Consider the following 21,766-nt stretch of genomic DNA (forward strand, 5'->3'; position numbering starts at 1 on the left):
AACTAATGCGTCCGCCGCCAGAGCTATGTGATCTTGAGACCGTGCCATGAATGCCGGGACTTTGTTGTTGTGCCGAGACGCCATGAGATCGACGTCCGGCTTCCCCCAGCGGCAACAAATCTCTTGAAACACGTCCGGGTGAAGAGACCATTCCCCTGCGTCCATGCCCTGGCGACTGAGAAAGTCTGCTTCCCAGTTTTCTACGCCCGGGATGTGAACTGCGGAGATGGTGGAGGCTGTGGCTTCCACCCACAGCAGAATCCGCCGAACTTCCTGGAAGGCTTGCCGACTGCGTGTGCCGCCTTGGTGGTTGATGTATGCCACCGCCGTGGCGTTGTCCGACTGAATTCGGATCTGCCTGCCTTCCAGCCACAGCTGGAACGCCTTTAGGGCTAGATACACTGCCCTTATCTCCAGAACATTGATCTGAAGGGAGGACTCTGGCTGAGTCCAGGTACCCTGAGCCCTGTGGTGGAGAAAGACCGCTCCCCACCCTGACAGACTCGCGTCCGTCGTGACCACAGCCCAGGATGGGGGCAGGAATGATTTCCGCTTCGACAGAGAAGTGGGAAGAAGCCACCACTGAAGGGAGGCCTTGGCTGCCCGAGAAAGGGAGACGTTCCTGTCGAGGGACGTCGACTTCCTGTCCCATTTGCGGAGAATGTCCCATTGAAGTGGACGCAGATGAAACTGCGCAAAAGGAACTGCCTCCATTGCTGCCACCATCTTCCCTAGGAAGTGCATGAGGCGCCTCAAGGGGTGCGACTGGGCTCGAAGGAGAGATTGCACCCCTGTTTGTAGTGAACGCTGTTTGTCCAGCGGAAGCTTCACTATCGCTGAGAGAGTATGAAACTCCATGCCGAGATATGTCAGTGATTGGGCCGGTGTCAATTTTGACTTTGGGAAATTGATGATCCACCCGAATCTCTGCAGAGTTTCCAGAGCAATGTTCAGGCTGTATTGGCATGCCTCCCGTGAGGGGGCCTTGACAAGCAGATCGTCTAAGTAAGGGATCACCGAGTGTCCCTGAGAGTGTAGGACTGCTACCACTGTTGCCATGACCTTGGTGAAGACCCGTGGGGCTGTCGCCAGGCCGAAAGGCAGTGCCACGAACTGAAGGTGTTCGTCCCCGATGGCGAAACGCAGGAAACGCTGATGCTCTGGTGCAATCGGCACGTGGAGATAAGCATCCCTGATGTCGATTGATGCTAGGAAGTCTCCTTGGGACATTGAGGCGATGACGGAGCGGAGAGATTCCATCCGGAACCGCCTGGTTTTCACGTGTCTGTTGAGCAGTTTTAGGTCCAGAACGGGACGGAAAGATCCGTACTTTTTTGGCACCACAAACAAGTTGGAGTAAAAACCGTGGCCCAATTGCTGAAGGGGGAACAGGGATCACCACTCCTTCTGCCTTCAGAGTGCTCACCGCCTGAAGAAGAGCATCGGCTCGCTCGGGGGGTGGAGATGTTCTGAAGAAACGAGTCGGAGGACGAGAGCTGAACTCTATCCTGTAACCGTGGGACAGAATGTCTCTCACCCATCGGTCTTGGACATGCGGCAACCAGGCGTCGCAAAAGCGGGAGAGCCTGCCACCGACCGAGGATGCGGTTTGGGGAGGCCGAAAGTCATGAGGAGGCCGCTTTGGTAGCGGTTCCTCCGGCGGTCTTTTTAGGACGTGACTTAGACCGCCATGAATCAGAGTTCCTCTGACCCTTCTGTGGCCTGTTGGACGAGGAGAATTGAGACCTGGCTGAGGGCCGAAAGGACCGAAACCTCGATTGTACCTTCCGTTGTGGAGGTCTGTTTGGTTTGGACTGGGGTAAGGACGAGTCCTTTCCCTTGGATTGTTTAATGATTTCATCCAATCGCTCGCCAAAAAGGCGGTCGCCAGAAAATGGCAACCCGGTTAAGAACTTTTTGGAAGCAGAGTCTGCCTTCCATTCACGTAGCCACATGGCCCTGCGGACTGCCACCGAATTGGCGGATGCTACCGCCGTACGGCTCGCAGAGTCCAGGACAGCATTCATGGCGTAGGACGCAAACGCCGACGCCTGAGAGGTTAAGGACACAACTTGCGGAGTAGAGGCACGTGTGACTGCATTAATCTCAGACTGACAAGCTGAGATAGCTTGGAGTGCCCATACGGCTGCGAATGCCGGAGCAAAGGATGCGCCAATAGCTTCATAGATGGATTTCATCAGGAGCTCTATCTGCCTGTCAGTGGCATCCTTGAGTGATGCACCATCTGCCACTGCAACTATGGATCTAGCCGCCAGTCTAGAGACTGGAGGATCCACCTTGGGACACTGAGCCCAACCCTTGACTACGTCAGGGGGGAAGGGATAACGTGTGTCATTAAGGCGCTTAGTAAAGCGCTTATCTGGAAAGGCTCGGTGTTTCTGGACTGTATCTCTGAAGTCGGAGTGATCAAGAAACCCACTCCGTGTACGTTTGGGAAACCTAAAATGGAATTTCTCCTGTTGAGAAGCTGACTCCTCAATCGGAGGAGCTGGAGGAGAAAGATCCAACACCTGATTGATGGACGCTATAAGGTCGTTTACTATGGCGTCCCCTTCAGGTGTATCAAGGTTGAGAGCGGTGTCAGGATCAGAGCCCCGATCAGCCACCTCCGCTTCATCCTCCAGGGAGTCCTCATGCTGAGACCCTGAACAGTGTGATGAAGTCGAGGGAAGCTCCCAGCGAGCCCGCTTAGCCAGTCTGGGACTGCGGTCCGTGTCGGAGTCCTCACCGTGGGACCTATGAGTCACCCCAGGAGCACTTTGCTGCTCCAACCGAGGGGGGCCTGGGGTCAATGATTCAACTGTGCCCGGGGCCTGTGTTACCGGTCTGGACTGCAAAGCTTCTAGTATCTTAGCAGACCATTTATCCATAGAGTCAGACAGTTTGTCAGCGAATACTGCAAACTCTGTCCCCGTCACCTGGACAGTGGGAGCCGGTGGTTCCACCTGGGCCGGGGGTCCCACCAATGGCTGAGACTCCGGCTGAGTGAGTGTCACAGGGGCCGAGCATTGCACACAATGAGGGTAGGTGGAACCTGCAGGTAGCATTGCCGCACATGAGGTACAGGTTGCAAAGTAAGCCTGTGCCTTGGCACCCTTGCTTTTTGCGGACGACATGCTGTTGTCTCCCCTTAGAGCAATCAGTGAGGGTATATAGCCAAAAGCAAATAGTGCGGCCGTACAGAGTAAATGTATACAAAATAAGCATATAAGTATACACTTCGGCACCCAGGGGGGCCAGCACCTAGTAACAGGTGCGGCTTACCGACCGCCCACAGCGGTTGTGTGACCACCAGATTCCCTGCCCGGGCCTCCCAGAGCTGTGGAGCTCGGTGTTCTCTCCTCTGAAATTCTCCAGCGTCTGAAGTGCTGTAGGAATGGCTGCCAGCGTTCTGAGAGGAGGAGGGGGCCGTGGGCGTGCCTCAAAAAGTGCGGGAATCTGGTGCCCCACGGTGCTCAGTGAGGGGGGAGGAGGATACGAAGTATGCTCCAGCCCTCAGCGCTGACGTCTAGTGCAGCGTCCCGCCCATACCACTGACTGGCAGGCCCGGGGGCGGGAGTATGCGGTACTAGGCCGCAAAAGCCGGGGAGTAAAGTTATAAGCGCGGCCGGCAAACAAGCGCGGTCAGCGCGGTAGTCCCGGCGCACCAACACACCCAGCAGCTGCTGCAGCGTTCATAACACAGGCGCTCTATGCGCCGTCCCCAAGGGGACACAGAGTACCTCAGAGTAGCAGGGCCTGTCCCTGATGATACCCGGTCTCCTGTCCAGCAGATTCCCCCAGGGGCTGCGGAGGGAGCACGGTCCCAGTGCCTGGTGACCGGTTAGGATCCCACTTCACCCAGAGCCCCTAAGGGATGGGGAAGGAAAACAGCATGTGGCTCCTGCCTATGTACCCGCAATGGGTACCTCAACCTTAACAGCACCGCCGACCAGAGTGGGGTGAGAAGGGAGCATGCCGGGGGCCCTGTTATGGGCCCTCTTTTCTTCCATCCGATATAGTCAGCAGCTGCTGCTGACTAAATTGTGGAGCTTGCGTGGATGTGTGCCTCCTTCGCACAAAGCATAAAAACTGAGGAGCCCGTGATGCACGGGGGGGTGTATAGGCAGAGGGGAGGGGTTTACACTTTTAAGTGTAATACTTTGTGTGGCCTCCGGAGGCAGAAGCTATACACCCAATTGTCTGGGTCTCCCAATGGAGCGACAAAGAAAATACTGTAAGAGCTGAGCAAAATGTCAAATCTAACCCAAAATTGTTTCAATAACAAAAGGTGTCTCTCGCCCCACAAAAGAAAAGCCCTCACACAGCTCCATCCACCGAAAAATGAAAACCTAACGGGTCTCGGAAAATGGCCACACAATCAAACTTTTTACTTTTCTTTTTAACCAGTAAAATAATGAAAAACGCTGGACAAGTTTAGAATTGCCGTAATGGTACTGACAAGGAGAATCCTATCACAAAGTCATTTTAACCTGTTCCTTGTAAAAACAATTCCCAACAATTAAAATGTCAGAATTGAGAAAGTAAGATGAACATCCGGCTCCAAAAGTTAAGTAAAAATGATGAAACTTTATTGGAGTAATTAAAACCCAAATTCCAAGATTTAAATATTGTAAATGGCAACATGCCCAAAACTGCTAGGGTAGAATATGGCAACAGCAACGCGTTTCAGACGCACTCTAGTGCCCTATATCCAAGCCCAAAGTACACTGGAGTGTGTCTGAAATGCATAGCTCTTGCCATAAGCCACCAAAGTCATTTTGGTCATGTTGCCATCTACAATATTTTAATCGATCATGGAAATTGGGTTTTAATTAATTATTCCAATAACATTTCATCATTTTTACTTATTTTTCGGCGCTGGAGGCTCATCTTACTTTCTGGATTTCCTAAGCCTGTTAAAGTGGTTTTCCATGCTCCACGTTATCTGAATCTGTTTCCTTGTTAATGGCAGAACTGCTATTTCTTTCTGCAATTTCACCGCACTTGAAATTTTTTTTCCCATTTTCCAGTCCACTACATGGTAAAAGTACAACTCAGCCCCCCAAATATAAACCCTCATACATCTAAGTGTGCAGAAAAAAAAAAGTTGTTGCTCTTGGAAGAAAGGAAGGACAAAATTAAAAACAAAAAAATGCAATTTTGCCAAGATGGAAACAGGTTAAAGGGGACCTATCAGCAGGTCAAAAATGGCCTTTTTTTTTTTTTTTTTTTTTTTTTTTTTTTTTTTTTTTAGTTTTGCTGCTTCTCTGAGTATTTAGTTTTTTTGTGTTTTTAAAATTCACCACACTGTTACAGAGCTATGGGCATTTTTATTTGGTGCAAAGCGGCCTAAAGACAAACACAACCCCAGAAAATCCAGAGAGCCGCGGCCCCCGAGAGAATCCAGAGAGCCGCGGCCCCCGAGAGAATCCAGAGAGCCGCGGCCCCCGAGAGAATCCAGAGAGCCGCGGCCCCCGAGAGAATCCAGAGAGCCGCGGCCCCCGAGAGAATCCAGAGAGCCGCGGCCCCCGAGAGAATCCAGAGAGCCGCGGCCCCCGAGAGAATCCAGAGAGCCGCGGCCCCCCGAGAGAATCCAGAGAGCCGCGGCCCCCGAGACAATCCAGAGAGCCGCGGCCCCCGAGACAATCCAGAGAGCCGCGGCCCCCGAGAGAATCCAGAGAGCCGCGGCCCCCGAGAGAATCCAGAGAGCCGCGGCCCCCGAGAGAATCCAGAGAGCCGCGGCCCCCGAGAGAATCCAGAGAGCCGCGGCCCCCGAGAGAATCCAGAGAGCCGCGGCCCCCGAGAGAATCCAGAGAGCCGCGGCCCCCGAGAGAATCCAGAGAGCCGCGGCCCCCAGAGAATCCCGTGAGCCGCGGCCCCCGAGAGAATCCAGAGAGCCGCGGCCCCCGAGAGAATCCAGAGAGCCGCGGCCCCCGAGAGAATCCAGAGAGCCGCGGCCCCCGAGAGAATCCAGAGAGCCGCGGCCCCCGAGAGAATCCAGAGAGCCGCGGCCCCCAGAGAATCCCGTGAGCCGCGGCCCCCAGAGAATCCAGTGAGCCACGGCTCCTTGAAATGATAAGGAAAAAGTAGCACCAAATAAAAAAAATCGCACATATCTCTGGAACCGTATGAATGTAAAACAAAAAAAAAAATAATCAGGGGAGCAGTGGGAATAATATAATATGAGAGCAAAAAAAAATGGTCACTTTTGAGCTGGTCTTTTGATACAAAGCAAAATAAATTCTCATTTTACGATCAACTGGTCATTATTATATGTATTCTGCCAACTAGTGCTCAGACAGCGAGCTATGAATGCTTAGAAATAAAGATTATGTGGTCTGAATTTACACTAATTATATTCATTTGACGATTGTGAGCAAATTTACTAAAGTACATCAATGAAAAGTTCTAGCACATAGTGAATGGAACTTTATAAGAACCATCAAAACATGATTTAATAAAAACAATATTACGCTAAGATTTATCCATGTCCTAGCACAGACATTAAAACCAATATCAGTAGCAGAATATGCATCTTGTCGGTGACCGGTTTAATGTCCCTATCATGCAGAGCTACGGCTTGTGTCAGCAGTCATGTAGGAACACACAAGGAGGCTATTGTGTAAGGTACTTGCAAGAATATGCTCAGTTATTGAAGAGGATTTTTTTCTCCAGATTCGGCTTCAAAATCTACATAAAACGTTTGAAATTCTTTTTCGTTTTAATTCTTGAGGAATTTATGGTAAAAAAAAGCTTAAAATTTGGCCACTAAATGAATGAAGACACATCATAAGTACCATACAAAAAACAGGGTAAAAAGAAGTCCCCAGAAATGCTTGAGGTTTCTCCACAGCAGATATTTCTGGTAAAAAAATCATCAGCAAAAACGCAGTGTGACAAACACTAAAATGTCAGCTAATCTCCACTCCTATTATATGCCGGCCCTTTGATAAGCAAACCATCTATACAATACAATGTGACTACACCCTAGCTAAATAATGCTAAAGAGAAGATGTCGCCTCGCCTGTCATGTCTGCACAAATACGATGTCTCTTGAGTCAGAAAACTAGTAATAAATAAGGATCCTTACCTTGGAAATAAAAGGAATATGTATTCTTGTATAAGGCTTAATTAATTTTATAAGCACTTGTGTTCTGATGTTTCTTAAAAGCTCTGTAAGAAAGAGGAGATAAAACTTTACATTATAAACATAAGGGGGGATGGCTCCGGCACCTTAAATGTCCTTCCTTAAAGGGAACCTGCCATGTAAAAAAAACAAACAAACAAAAAAAACCCCCCATAAACCTGCAGATATGAGGTTAATCTGCAGTTTAATCGCGTTCTGAACTATCCTGGCGCCCACTCTGTGTGGATAGTGAGTGTTAGCTGTAACCGTGCCCCTGGTACTTCCTGACAGCCGGCTCTGCATTAGAGGGGGCTTTCAGTCAGTGTTGGGAGTGCGGTTACAGACGTTGCTCACTATATACTAAGAGATGACTAAAGCCGCACCGGTGTCACGCCTATGACTGAAAGCTGAATGCTGTCGGTTCCCTTTAATATTTATCATTTACACCCTAACCGCTTTTGTAATTACCTATATTACACACTACTCTACACTACTCTCCAGCTAGCTAATCCCTAAATGTCCTTTTTCAGCATTACACCTCAATGAACAAGGGGTGGCACTGCAGTTACTGGAGTTCCTTGCATCGCCACCATCTTAAGACATCCTGGATCTACTGTGATAGACACTGTGGGCGATGTGAGTGCAGCGCCAACACTCTGCTTCTATGTCTGCTCCAGCTTCTGTGAAAGACATCAATAGGTGGCGATGATAGTAGTGATTGACACCAGTGCCGCCCCACAGCCTCTAGCACTGCACTCAAACCAATCATCATCAGGGCTGGTGATTGAAGCAGTGACTGACACCAGCGGTGCCCCCTGACGATGAGTTGTTTGAGGGTGGTGCTAGAAGCTGTGTGGCGGCGCTGGTGTCAATCACTACTTCTGTCATCGCCACCTGACACCAGTGCCGCCCACAGCTTCTAGCACCACCCTCAAACAACTCATCGTCAGGGGGCACCGCTGGGGTCACTCACTGCTTCGATCACCAGCCCTGATGATGATTGGTTTGAGAGCAGTGCTAGAGGCTGTGGGGCGGCGCTGGTGTCAATCACTACTTCTATTATTGCCCCCTGATGACCATTCATTTCAGGGGTACTAGAAGAAGTGGGGCGGCGCTGGTGTCACTCACTGCTGCTATCATTGCCCCCTGATGACCATTCATTTGAGGACTAGAAGCTGTGGGGCAGCATTGATGTCACGTCACTCACTATGGCGATACAAATAACCTTTAGGCAATGTGCCCACGGGGGAAAGTGTCCTGCGGTTATATCTGCAGGACATTCCGCAGGAGCTCCCAGAAAACCGCAGCACAACTTTGTCTGTTTACATGCTGCGGTTTATTTGCGTAATGTCCTGCGGATATGGTGCGGGCATTCTGCATTGAGGATACAGTACCATGGCTTCGGCATTGCATCCTCAATGCAGAACAAGTGCTGAGTGATCGGGGCGTTCATACCTCCATAACGCAGCACTTCTCTCCTGTCTCCGGCTGTGTTTACACTGTGAAGGAAAAAGGTGGGCGGGCCTGAACTAGCTCTGGCTGTCACATGACCGGAGCTCGTGCAGGCCCCGCCCACCTCCTCCTTCCTGCTCCTGTGCACCAAGGGAAAATGACCGGGTGTCTGCTATCAAGGCAGGTAAGTATGGGACCAAGGCAGGGGATTTCCGCAGGTAATGCCGCAGGAATAATTGACATGCAGTTATGTGCGGCTGCGGGATAACCGCAGTATATTCCGCAACCGCACATTCCGCAGCGTGGACACAGCACTCCCCATGTCCCATACGATAACATGGGGAGTATCTGTACATGCTGAAACCTGCGGATTTATCTGGAAAATCCAGATAAATCTGCAGGTTTTCCGCGGCAAAATCCGCAGAAGCAACCTCCCGTGGGCACATAGCCTTATAACTGCAGCACTGCTTCCTGATTATGTGAAGGAACGAAAGACGCAGCAAGAAAGTGAGTGCAGACAATCTCTTAACGTCCTGTTTGAGACTCCTGTTAAAATAAACATTACAGGAAGTGCAGTATAAAAAAAAAATACAAAAAAACCCCAACACATTAAGAGATTAGCTAGAAAGGAGGGAATGTAAAGTATTGTGTAATAAAGTAAACTGCAAAGAAGGTCAGGGTGTAAAGATACTAAGGATAGCTTAGGTGCTAGACCGTGCCTTTAAGGATGTCTCCATTGCAAAAAAAATCCTAATATTAATGTACTTTACAAAAAACATGCATGTCAACTTTAACCAAAAAAAAAAAACAAACAAAAAAAAAACCACCCACAAATTTGCCAAACTGCACTGTCTAAAGAAGCACAAAGAAATTCCCCTCTTAGGGTAAGTTCACACAGTGCGTTTTTCGCGGCGTTTTTGCTCAGAAAACTGCATGACTTTGCTTCCCCAGCAAAGTCTATGAGTTTTCATTTTTGCTGTCTGCACACAGCGTTTTTTTTCAGCTGCGTTTTTGTGGTGCCACAAAAACGCAGCATGTCAATTATTCCCGCGTTTTTCACTGCACTTTTCATCCATTGAGTGCAATGGGATGTTGAAAGACGCAATGAGAAATGCAAATAGCTGCGTTTTGGTGCGTTTCTAAGACCAAAAACGCAGCTATAAACGCAGGAGGTGGGTAGTAAAGTGACATGTACAGGAAGAGGATTCCTTCTGTCAGTAAATACAGAAGCGTGAATCCTCCCGGTACCGTCACCGCCGCTTCCACCTCCGGTCCTGTGCATGTATGCTGCCGTGCGGCGCCATGTTCGTGCGGGAGGTGGAAGCGGCTGCGAAAACAAAAGTGAACAGTAGAAAAAAAAAAAATTCATACTCACCTGTCTGCAGACTCCCGGTGCCATGCCCGCTCTCAGCCGCTCTCCCGGTATCGCCACTCCAGCTGTGTGCAGACGGCCGGGACACCTCCGATAGATGCAGGACCTAGCGCATCAGCTGATCGTAAGTATCGCGGTGACGCGGGCACCCGGCCGGTTTAACCCATCAGCGGATGCGTCAGGAGACTTCATCCCTGATTACCGGCAGCTGCTGCAGCGATCGGACGGGATCAGACTCCTCCAATCGCTCCAGGAGCTGCTGGTAATCCGCACATAAGTATTTTTTTTTTTTTTTTGCACCGATGCATCAGCTGATTGTATAAACGGCTTTTATACAATCAGCTGATGTGTGATGTGATTCAGCCCCTAGAACCTGACACATCATCTGATCGCTTTGCCTTCCAGCAAACCGATCAGATGATATTGGATCCAGATTGGACGGCGCGGGACCCTTGACCCAGGATTACTGCGGAGGGGGGTTCTTTATTTCAATAAAGATGGAGTCTCTAATTGTGTTGTGTTTTATTTCTAATAAAAATATTTTTCTGTGTGTTGTGGTTTTTTTTTTATCTTTACTAGAAATTCATGGTGGCCATGTCTAATATTGGCGTGACACCATGAATTTCGGGCTTAGGGCCAGCTGATAATATACAGCTAGCCCTAACCCCATTATTACCCAGCGAGCCACCCGGAATCAGGGCAGATGGAAGAGTTGGATACAGCGCCAGAAGATGGCGCTTCTATGAAAGCGCCATTTTCTGGGGTGGCTGCGGGACTGCAATTCACAGCGGGGGTGCCCAGAAAGCATGGTCACCCTGCACTGTGGATTCCAATCCCCAGCTGCCTAGTTGTACCCGGCTGGACTCAAAAATTGGGCGAAGCCCACGTCATTTTTTTTTTTTTTAAATTATTTCATGAAATTCATGAAATAATTAAAAAAAAAAAAAGGGCTTCTCTATATTTTTGGTTCCCAGCCGGGTACAAATAGGCAGCTGGGGTTGGGGGCAGCCTGTACCTGCCTGCTGTACACGGCTAGTATACAAAAATATGGCGAAGCCCACGTCATGTTTTTGGGGGGCAAAAAACTCCTGCATTCAGTCCTGGATGGAGGATGCTGAGCCTTGTAGTTCTGCAGCTGCTGTCTGCTTGGATGGAGTATGCTGAGCCTTGTAGTTCTGCTCCCTCTGCCTCTCCCTCCAGCATACAGTCCTGTATGGAGCATGTTGAGCCTTGTAGTTCTGCAGCTGTCTGCGCTATTGCATACACTAGTGGAGAATGAAGAACATATTGAAGAAGGAAATGACATCAGACCTTTTTTTTAACAATCTTTAATGGCATTGTTCACTGATAAAAAACGCATAAAGACGCAGTGAGCAAAAACGCAGCAAGAAAACGCACCAAATCGTGGCAAAACGCGTGCGTTTTTTGCCGCGGGTGCGTTTTTTGCCGCAAAAAACACACAAAAACGCAACGGCAAAAAAACGCAGTGTGTGAACCTAGCCTTAATGTTTATCCACTGTCCTCACTAGCCATGTCCGCCTCCCAAGCACATTTTCATACAGTTCCCTGTGATTTCCTATAGTGGTGTCTTACATGCATTGCTGCAGAAGGTGAGTATACATAATGGCAAAGGACAGACTAGAGAAAACACAACAATGCACAAGACGAGTGCCCTTGAAAACACAGACGTTATATCAATATTTAGCACAGTTAGCTAAACTATGTCCAATATGTTGTGCTGCTTAGTAAGAGAAGCTATGCCTGTGACACTGATAGAGCTGTACCCTCTATGGATGACACTAACATTCTGTAGAGGGGTACATGAACACATTGACAAATGGCAGCTTCCCATAATTATCCAGGCCCGGCCTACTTATACTTTCATTGTCGGAGCGGTCCGCATGGTACTCTGCACTGACGTTTTAAAACATCAAAGCAGAGTCAGTTGTTAGCACAAGATTGCACTGCTGCTGCAGTCGGACAAAACCGGCATCCCTACAGAGATGAGTAAATAAAAGTAGGAAGGGGGCAGGGGAAATGGAATCATAGATACCCCTTTCTCCCCCCCTTTGCGGTTTTCATATTTTTAACTTATATGACTCAATAAATTTTTGATTTTTATATAAAACTATTATTGGTGCTGGATTCCATTTTCCCCTACCCCCTTCCTCCCTTTATTTACTTGTTGTTCCAGACTGGGCTATTGCTGGAGGATCCGTGCACAGCAAATTTTTCCAGGGACCATACATCCTGGTAAGCTGAAAAAAACTTTTTTTCTGATCCCTACAGAGAAGCAGAGATGGTTTATTACCATCACGGCCACAATGCATACAGCAGAAAACAAGCTCCTTGTATACTGTATACAGTGCTTCACAGAAGGGGAGGGTATGACATTTTAATGGCATCAAATTGTATAAATTATTTTTACCCCAACTACATGAATTTCATCTTTAATAGGTATCAACGATTATTACAAGAAACTCATCTTGCTCTCTGTACTGTGGTTTTCATATGGCAGAGATGGTAACAACTCTATCCTGGTACCAATGACAGAAGGTGGAGCTGTGGAAACAGCTGAGAGCAGCTGAGCTGCGATGTCCCGTACAAATGAATGGAATGTTACTGAAACAACATGGCTCAGATCCTTTTGGCCATTTTTGGAGCTCTACTTTCTGGGATTGGTGCCTGGATGGTACCTGGTAACGATATCGTTAATGTTTTATCGTCGGGGTCACGTTGTTTGTGACGCACATCCGGCGTCATTAACGATATCGCAGCGTGTGACACTTACCAGCGACCATAAGCGACCTCAAAAATGGTGAAAATCATTCACCATGGAGAGGTCGTTCCAAAACCAAAAATCGGTAATGGTTGATTATCGATGTAGTTCGTCGCTCCTGCGGTAGCACACATCGCTGTGTGCGACACCGCAGGAGCGAGGAACGTCTCCTTACCTGCCGCCCGCCGCAATGCGGAAGGAGGTGGGCGGGATGTTACGTCCCGCTCATCTCCACCCCTCCGCTTTGATTGGTCGGCCGCTTAGAGACGTCGCTGTGATGCCGAACGTCCCTCCCGCTTGACGGAGGGATTGTTCGGTAGTCACAGCGATGCCACCGACCAGGTAAGTGCGTGTGACGCAGCCGTAGCGATAATGTTCACTGCGGCAGCGAACACACGATATCGCATCCACGACGGGGGCGGGTGCTTACACAATTGCTAGCGATGTCGTAGTGTGTAAAGCCCGCTTTATTCCAGTCTCGGCCATGAATTGGCAATAAGCCTTCATTGATCCCCTGGACAGATAGCAGTATAGCAGTAGGTCCTACAAAAAAAATCAATTGAATGCTGAACAGTCCTGTGGTTGATGAGCTGGTACTATCTGTACTGATAAACCTTGGCAGGGAGTGGTTTACAATCCTTGCTAACATTGATGTGCCCCGTGTAAAGGCCACGTCTCACTAAGCGACATCGCTGCTGAGTCACGGTTTTGGTGACGCAACAGCGATCTTGCTAGCGATGTTGCTATGTGTGAAATCCAGCAACAACCTGGCCCCTGCTGTGAGGTCGTCGGTCATTGCTGAATGTCCTGGACCATTTTCTTCAAAGGTGATTTCCTGCTGGGCAGGATGCATCGCTATGTTTGACACTGTGTGACAGGGTCCCAATGACAGCAGAGATTGTTATACAGGACGATACTGCGACCTGTATCGTTACTGAGTCGTTGGTAAGGTCTGACTGTGTGACATCTCACCAGCGACCTCCCAGCAACTTAACAGCGATCCTTATCAGGTCGCATCGTTTTCGGGATCGCTGGTAAGTCGCTAAATGTGACGGGGCTTAAGATCTCATACTTGTGTGTTTCCTCTAAATAAAGCCCGCACATATGAATTGCCAGCGCAGAGCTCGTTATTTATACAAAATACTAAGCGACTTTCACCTTCAATGTGCTCCCTTATAAAGGGGTCATCCATGATGTTGCTGTGATTTGTTTTCAAAATTTTCTCAAACTCGGTGATGTCATTATTTTGATAGGCACTGGATGAAAAGAAAGAACATTTAGAGCGGACCTCTGTATATACATCAAAATTAATAACAATTCCTATGGCTTCTAGCCTACACACAAATACTCGGTTTTTCCACTCTATAAACCTAGCTGCTAATGTGAAAACTGGCAGCAAAGTAGGTATTTAACCAGGAAAGTGCAAGACATCTTCTGAAGTGTGGTGGACACCCTTAATTCAGGACACCCCGGAGATCCCTCTGTGTAATATACTGACATGTCAACACATTATATCAAACAATAAAACCAGATCACTCTTTATTTTTCTACATGTTGTGCTCTATTCATGACTATGGAGCTATGCTTGGCTTCTAACCTGGGAGAAGCTCTCACAGCTACTGCTCACAAAGGCATACATCAGAAACTTGCCCCAGGTTATGTGAACAGGGTCCTAAAGTGCTGAAAGTGAACCTGTCACCTCCAGAAACACTATTTATCTACAATAGTGTTAATATGCAAGTAAATAGCATTTAAAGGGAGCCTGCCACCACTTTTTTGCCCTATAAGCTGCGGCCACCACCACCACCGGGCTCTTATATACAGTATTCTAACATGCTGTATATAAGAGCATAGGCCGGGGATATAACATAAAAAACACTTTATAATACTTACCTAACAGTCGTGCAGTGGGCCTAATGGGCGTCTCCATTCTCCGGTGCCGCCTCTTTCGACCATCATCATCCTCTTTCTGAAGCCTGTGTGCATGACGCGTCTACGTCATACACACTCGCCGGTCCTGCGCATGCGCACTACAATGCTTTGATCTGCCCTGCTCAGGATCTGAAAGCCGGTGAGTGTGTATGACGTCGGACGCGTCATACACCGCGGCTTCAGAAGATGGAGGACAAAGATTGCCGAAAGAGGCGGCGCCGGCAGCGGACAATGAAGACGCCCATATGGCCAACCACGCGATCGTTAGGGAAGTATTATAAAGTTTTTTTTATGTTCTCACAGCGGCCTGGGCTCTTATATACAGCATGTTAGAATGCTGTATATAAAAGAGCCCGGTGGTGGTGGCCGCAGCTTATAGGGCAAAAAAGTGGTGACTGGTTCCCTTTAAAATCACACCTGACTAGATTACTACAAGAACAGATATTGGGAGAAAAGAAAGTTACATTCTCCCTGTAGCCACTCCCTTCCATTCATTGGGGCAGGACAGGGGGCTGTAACAGTCACTGCTCATTACACCACAATGAGAGCACACGCCCAGCACCTTGACTGACGAGTGCGTGCTCTATAGCGTAGGAGTTCAGAGCAAGAGGCCAGTGACGTTGCATGGAGTCATAACAGCAAAGTAACCGCTCCCAATGACAGGAAGACGGCGGCTGCAGGGAGAATACAACTTCATGTAGCCACTTCTCCAGTAACAAGTACAAATGCTATTAACATGCAGATTAACACTATATCAGCAGGTAAAGAGCGTTGGTTTTGTAGATGACAGGTTCCATTGGAACATTGGAACCAGTGTTTGTCCTTACCAAGGAAATTAGGATTTTAATAGTATACAAAAACCTGCACAGTTTAGAAGCCCCATTTGGCCTGACAGGCCTGTAGTTTTTAGTGCTAATAACCCAGTGTTCTGGTAATAACAGACTTGTATTTAGTCATGGATAGAGGTATAAGATGCTACACATTAATGGAATCAGACTCCTCTGTTACAAAAAGATTTCCAAATTAAGATAAATCTATTCACGGGGTTTCTCATTGTTTGTGGTACAAGTATAGAGAATCTGTCACCAGGTTTTTACTCCCCCATCTGACAGCAGAATAATGTAGAGACAGAGACCCTGATTCCAGCGATGTGTCACTTACTGAGCTGTTGCTATTAAATTTATAAAATCAATGTTTTCTCTGCTGCAGATCTAGCAGGTATACAGAGCTCATGAATATGCTGGACTACCTGGAAGCACGCCAAGTAGTCCTCTAATGATAATCTACTGCTGATTAAACAGTGATTTATCAAACTACATTAAGCTGCCTAGTAAGTGACACACAGCTGGAATCAGGATCTCTGCCTCTACATAATGCTGCTCTCATATTAGGTGGCGAATACCAGGTGACAGATTCCCTATAAAGAGAACCTGTCACCAGGTCAAGACTGAACAGATTTTGATCTTATTTTATTTCCTTAACTGGGCTTTTACAGTTCCAGAAATATGGACTTTTTCATTTCGTGCTAATTTTTGTAGTCTTTACAATGGCATGTTTGCTCACAGTATTCTATGAGGACTTGTCTTTGGACTCTTCTAAGTTAGTGCCGACCCCTTGTAAAAGCCATAAAAAGCAGTACTAAATAAAAAGCCTCATATCTCTGGAACTGCATGGCAGATTAAAAAAAAATAAAAAAAAAACAAAAACACACTCCGGAGAGTAGCAAGAATATAATAAGAGCAAAACCAGGCCTTTTTAATTGATGACAGGTCCTCCTTAATGCCCCTCTTCTATTTTAAATAGCATTTTTTATATGGAACATATGTCTATATGCTAATGAATAAAAGAATATATTATAAATGCAAACACATGCACATAGTTTTTGGTCTCTGTGACCTAGCGATGCGGAGTATTACACATTAGGCTTTAGTTGTGGCTAGTTCTTACATACGGCCTGGCCCAGAACACTGATGCACATGATCAGTAATATGGGTAGCCACATACAGGCAATGGCTTACCTTACTAAATTTGTCATTGCTAGAATTTCAGGATCATTTTTGTAAGGTTTAGCCTGAGGGGAAAAATAAGAATGATTATAAAAAGTGACATCAACACCCTACAAAAAGTCATCCAGCATATAGAAAAAAGTAATACCTCCTGAGAGTCAAATGGGTTTATACCAGACTTCATGAGCATGTTTGCCAGGACTAGGTATTTCAAGCACGTTGTTCTTCTTGGGCTTCCAGATTCATCATAATTTTTAAATGCTTCAAAGAAATCTGTGTGCGCCTTCTCAAACTCTCCTTCCCTTAGGTGCATCTTCCCTCCACATTCTGAAAGAGAAAACGCCATTCATTCATGTCACCAGTACACAACAAACAGCCAAAACACAAAAACACCACACTATGACATCAATTATGTCATAAAGACAAATATAAAAAGCCCAAGGTGCTGACGATTTATTACTTTTCTTGGGGGATCCATCAGCCTCATTGGATCATGCCATGCAGATAATAGAGAAATTTGGAGAAGTTTCGGGACTGACCATTAATTGGTCTAAATCGAGCCTCTTTAAAGTGGATGGGGAAGTAGCCTGGACAAATGAGGATACTGGGGCTAACAAATTGAAGAATGTGGACGAATTTAAATATCTAGGTATCCAGATATCTCTGCCAGTAGAAAAATACATACAGGTGAACTTATGGCCTCTCCTTAAAAAATTGAGAGCCAAGGTGGATGCCTGGAACAAGCTACATTTGTCAGTTGTTGGAAGGGTTAATTTGCTAAAGATGGTAGTAATGCCTAAACTCCTATACATACTGCACAATGCCCCTGTTTGTATTTCAAGGAAAAGATTTAAAGGGATAAACTCGCTGTTTAGGGACCTGGTGTGGGGTAAAAAGCAGCCTAGGGTGCGATTAGAGACTTTACAAAGGCCGAAGGATGAGGGGGGTCTAGCAATCCCAAATCCGGAATTGTATTATATAGCGGCGCAATGTCAACACCTCAGGGGTTGGTCTGATCGAGAGAAAGATGGGGGCATTAAAGAAGTACTGGAATACATAGTGGGTAGAAGTCCATTGGTAATGGGACTAGAGGATGGTGCGGTGGGGCTCCTGGGTAGAACATCTCCTACAATGGCACTTATAAATAAGACCTGGGATAGGCTGAAAAGGGTGAGAGGGGTGACCCGGTTAACTAAGTTTACACCTATCTGGGATAACAGTAATCTCCCGGAGATTCAGAAAATGGGGAATATTGAGGAGTGGAGACGCAAGGGTGTAATGTACATGCATCAGATATTGGACGGAGGAATTGTGAAATCGTTCCCGCAGTTACAGAGTGAGTTTCAGTTACCGGCGTCCGGCTGGCTCCACTACAGTCAATTAAAACATGCGATTGCAGCCCAAGCGGCTAAACAAAGTGTGGCCATACAGACTGACCTGGTACTGGAGTATGTGTGTAAGGGCGGAGGAAGCACTAAAGGGATCATTTCTGGCACGTATAAAGATATACTACATACCTTTCTTTTAGACTACCCAATTAAAACTAAATCTAAATGGGAGGAGGAAGTTGGGCCGATAACGGAGGAGGTGTGGGAGAGTATCTTAGAGTATATCCCTAAACTTTCCATGAGCGAACCAGCCAGACTGTCTCACCTATACGTGATTCACCGGGTATATAGGTCTCCCTTACTGATGTTTAAAATGGGGTTGAAAAGGAATTCGGAGTGTCCAAGGTGTCAGGGATCTGACGCAGGTATTTTTCACATGATGTGGTCTTGTCCGAGACTGGTCTCCTTTTGGACTAAGGTTATCCACAAGATAGGAAGAACATATGGGTGTGTCCTCCCCAGGGAACCAGTGCTATGCCTATTGGGATATGTTGAGGAGCTTGGGGTGGAAAGAAGGGAATTTTGTTTACTTACCGTAAATTCCTTTTCTTCTAGCTCCAATTGGGAGACCCAGACAATTGGGTGTATAGCTACTGCCTCCGGAGGCCGCACAAAGTACTACACTTAAAAGTGTAAGGCCCCTCCCCTTCTGGCTATACACCCCCCCGTGGGAGCACGGGTCCTTCAGTTTTAGTGCAAAAGCAAGAAGGAGGAAAGCCAATAACTGTTTCAAAAACAAATTCAATCCGATAAACAATATCGGAGAACGCAAGTTATTAACATGAACAACATGTGCACCCGAAAAACAAATACCCTCAGAAAAACAGGGCGGGTGCTGGGTCTCCCAATTGGAGCTAGAAGAAAAGGAATTTACGGTAAGTAAACAAAATTCCCTTCTTCTTTTTCGCTCCTAATTGGGAGACCCAGACAATTGGGACGTCCAAAAGCAGTCCCTGGGTGGGTAAAATAATACCTCGCGATCGGGCTGTCAGGCAGCCCTTTCTTACAGGTGGGCCACCGCCGCCTGCAGGACTTGTCTACCTAGGCTGGCATCCGCCGAAGCGTAGGTATGCACCTGATAATGCTTGGTGAAAGTGTGCAGACTCGACCAGGTAGCCGCCTGGCACACCTGCTGAGCCGTAGCCTGATGCCGTAATGCCCAGGACGCACCCACGGCTCTGGTAGAATGGGCCTTTAGTCCAGAAGGAGTCGGAAGCCCAGCAGAACGGTAGGCGTGAAGAATTGGTTCCTTGATCCACCGCGCAAGGGTGGATTTGGAAGCTTGCGACCCTTTATGCTGACCAGCGACCAGGATAAAGAGTGCATCCGAACGGCGCAGAGACGCCGTGCGGGAAATGTAGATCCTGAGTGCTCTCACCAGGTCCAACAGATGTAAACCCTTTTCAAAATGGTGAACTGGATGCGGACACAAAGATGGTAAAGTGATATCCTGATTGAGATGAAAGGAAGATACCACCTTGGGAAGAAACTCTGGAATTGGACGCAGTACTACCTTGTCTTGGTGAAACACCAGGAAGGGAGATTTGCAAGATAACGCCGCCAGCTCTGACACTCTCCGAAGAGACGTGACCGCCACCAGAAAAGCCACTTTCTGTGAAAGCCGAGAAAAGGAAATCTCCTTCATAGGCTCGAAAGGTGGCTTCTGGAGAGCAATCAGAACCTTGTTCAGATCCCAGGGTTCCAATGGCCGCCTGTAAGGGGGAATGATATGACAAACCCCTTGCAGGAACGTGCGTACCTTAGGAAGTCGCGCCAGGCGCTTCTGAAAGAATACGGATAGCGCAGAGACTTGTCCTTTAAGGGAGCTAAGCGACAAACCTTTTTCCAACCCAGACTGCAGGAAGGAAAGAAAAATAGGTAATGCAAATGGCCAGGGAGAAACTCCCTGAGCAGAGCACCAAGATAAGAATATCTTCCACGTTCTGTGGTAGATCTTGGCGGAGGATGGTTTCCTAGCCTGTCTCATGGTGGCAACAACATCATGAGATAAACCTGAGGTCCCTAGGATCCAGGACTCAATGGCCACACAGTCAGGTTCAGGGCCGCAGAATTCAGATGGAAAAACGGCCCTTGAGACAGCAAGTCTGGACGGCCTGGTAGCGCCCACGGTTGTCCTACCGTGAGATGCCACAGATCCGGGTACCACGACCTCCTTGGCCAGTCTGGACTGACGAGAATGGCGCAACGGCAGTCGGACCTGATTTTGCGGAGCACTCTGGGCAACAATGCCAGAGGTGGGAACACATAAGGTAGTCGGAACTGCGACCAATCCTGAACTAAGGCGTCTGCCGCCAGAGCTCGGTGATCGTGAGACCGTGCCATGAAAACCGGGACCTTGTTGTTGTGCCGTGACGCCATCAGGTCGACGTCCGGCATCCCCCAGCGGCGACAGATCTCCTGAAACACGTCCGGGTGAAGGGACCATTCCCCTGCGTCCATGCCCTGGCGACTGAGAAAGTCTGCTTCCCAGTTTTCCACGCCTGGGATGTGAACTGCGGATATGGTGGATGCTGTGTTTTCCACACACGTCAGAATCCGCCGGACTTCTTGAAAGGCTTGTCGACTGCGTGTTCCCCCTTGGTGGTTGATGTACGCCACCGCTGTGGAATTGTCCGACTGAATCCGGATCTGCTTGCCCTCCAGCCACTGTTGGAAGGCTCGCAGAGCAAGATAGACTGCTCTGATTTCCAGAACATTGATCTGAAGGGTGGACTCTCTCTGAGTCCACGTACCCTGAGCCCTGTGGTGAAGAAACACTGCTCCCCACCCTGATAGGCTCGCATCTGTCGTGACCACCGCCCAGGATGGGGGTAGGAACGACTTTCCTTTTGACAATGAGGTGGGAAGAAGCCACCAACGGAGAGAGTCCTTGGTTGCCTGAGAGAGGTAGACATCCCTGTCGAGGGACGTCGACTTCCCGTCCCATTGGCGGAGAATGTCCCATTGTAGAGGGCGCAGATGAAACTGCGCGAAAGGGACTGCTTCCATAGCTGCCACCATCTTCCCTAGGAAATGCATGAGGCGCCTCAAGGAGTGGGACTGGTTCTGCAGGAGAGATTGCACCCCTGTCTGCAGAGAGCACTGCTTGTCCAGTGGAAGCTTCACTATCGCTGAGAGAGTATGAAACTCCATGCCAAGATATGTTAGTGATTGGGTCGGGGTTAGATTTGACTTTGAAAAGTTGATAATCCACCCGAAACTCTGGAGAGTCTTCAGTGCCACGTTCAGGCTGTGTTGGCATGCCTCTTGAGAGGGTGCCTTTATAAGTAGATCGTCCAAATACGGGATCACGGAGTGACCCTGCGAGTGCAGGACAGCTACTACTGCTGCCATGACCTTGGTGAAGACCCGAGGGGCTGTTGCCAGCCCGAAAGGTAACGCTACGAACTGCAGGTGTTCGCTTTCTATAACGAAGCGTAGAAAACGCTGATGCTCTGGCGCAATCGGCACGTGAAGATAAGCATCCTTGATGTCTATTGATGCTAAGAAATCTCCTTGAGACATTGAGGCTATGACGGAGCGGAGAGATTCCATCCGGAACCTCCTGGTTTTTACATGTTTGTTGAGCAACTTTAGATCCAGGACGGGCCGAAAGGACCCGTCCTTCTTTGGCACCACAAACAGATTGGAGTAAAAACCGTGACCTTGTTCCTGAAGAGGAACGGAAGTCACCACTCCTTCCGCCTT

At 48.1% G+C, this 21,766-nt stretch overlaps 1 protein-coding gene across 2 annotated transcripts in view; it reads right to left on the reverse strand.

Annotated features, from left to right (window-relative positions):
- COPS2 (COP9 signalosome subunit 2) overlaps positions 1-21,766 on the reverse strand; it is a 113,522-nt gene that overhangs the window by 26,181 nt on the left and 65,575 nt on the right. For both annotated transcript variants that reach the window (XM_075342753.1, XM_075342752.1), the window contains exons 8-11: positions 16,819-16,997; positions 16,683-16,735; positions 13,891-13,988; positions 7,094-7,176 (exon numbers count right to left, since the gene is read on the reverse strand). In XM_075342753.1, coding sequence (XP_075198868.1) covers positions 7,094-7,176; positions 13,891-13,988; positions 16,683-16,735; positions 16,819-16,997 — 413 coding nt within the window. The remainder of the gene's footprint in view (positions 1-7,093; positions 7,177-13,890; positions 13,989-16,682; positions 16,736-16,818; positions 16,998-21,766) is intronic.

The sequence above is a fragment of the Anomaloglossus baeobatrachus genome, chromosome 4, assembly GCF_048569485.1.
Source record: "Anomaloglossus baeobatrachus isolate aAnoBae1 chromosome 4, aAnoBae1.hap1, whole genome shotgun sequence".
Lineage (NCBI taxonomy): Eukaryota > Metazoa > Chordata > Amphibia > Anura > Aromobatidae > Anomaloglossus > Anomaloglossus baeobatrachus.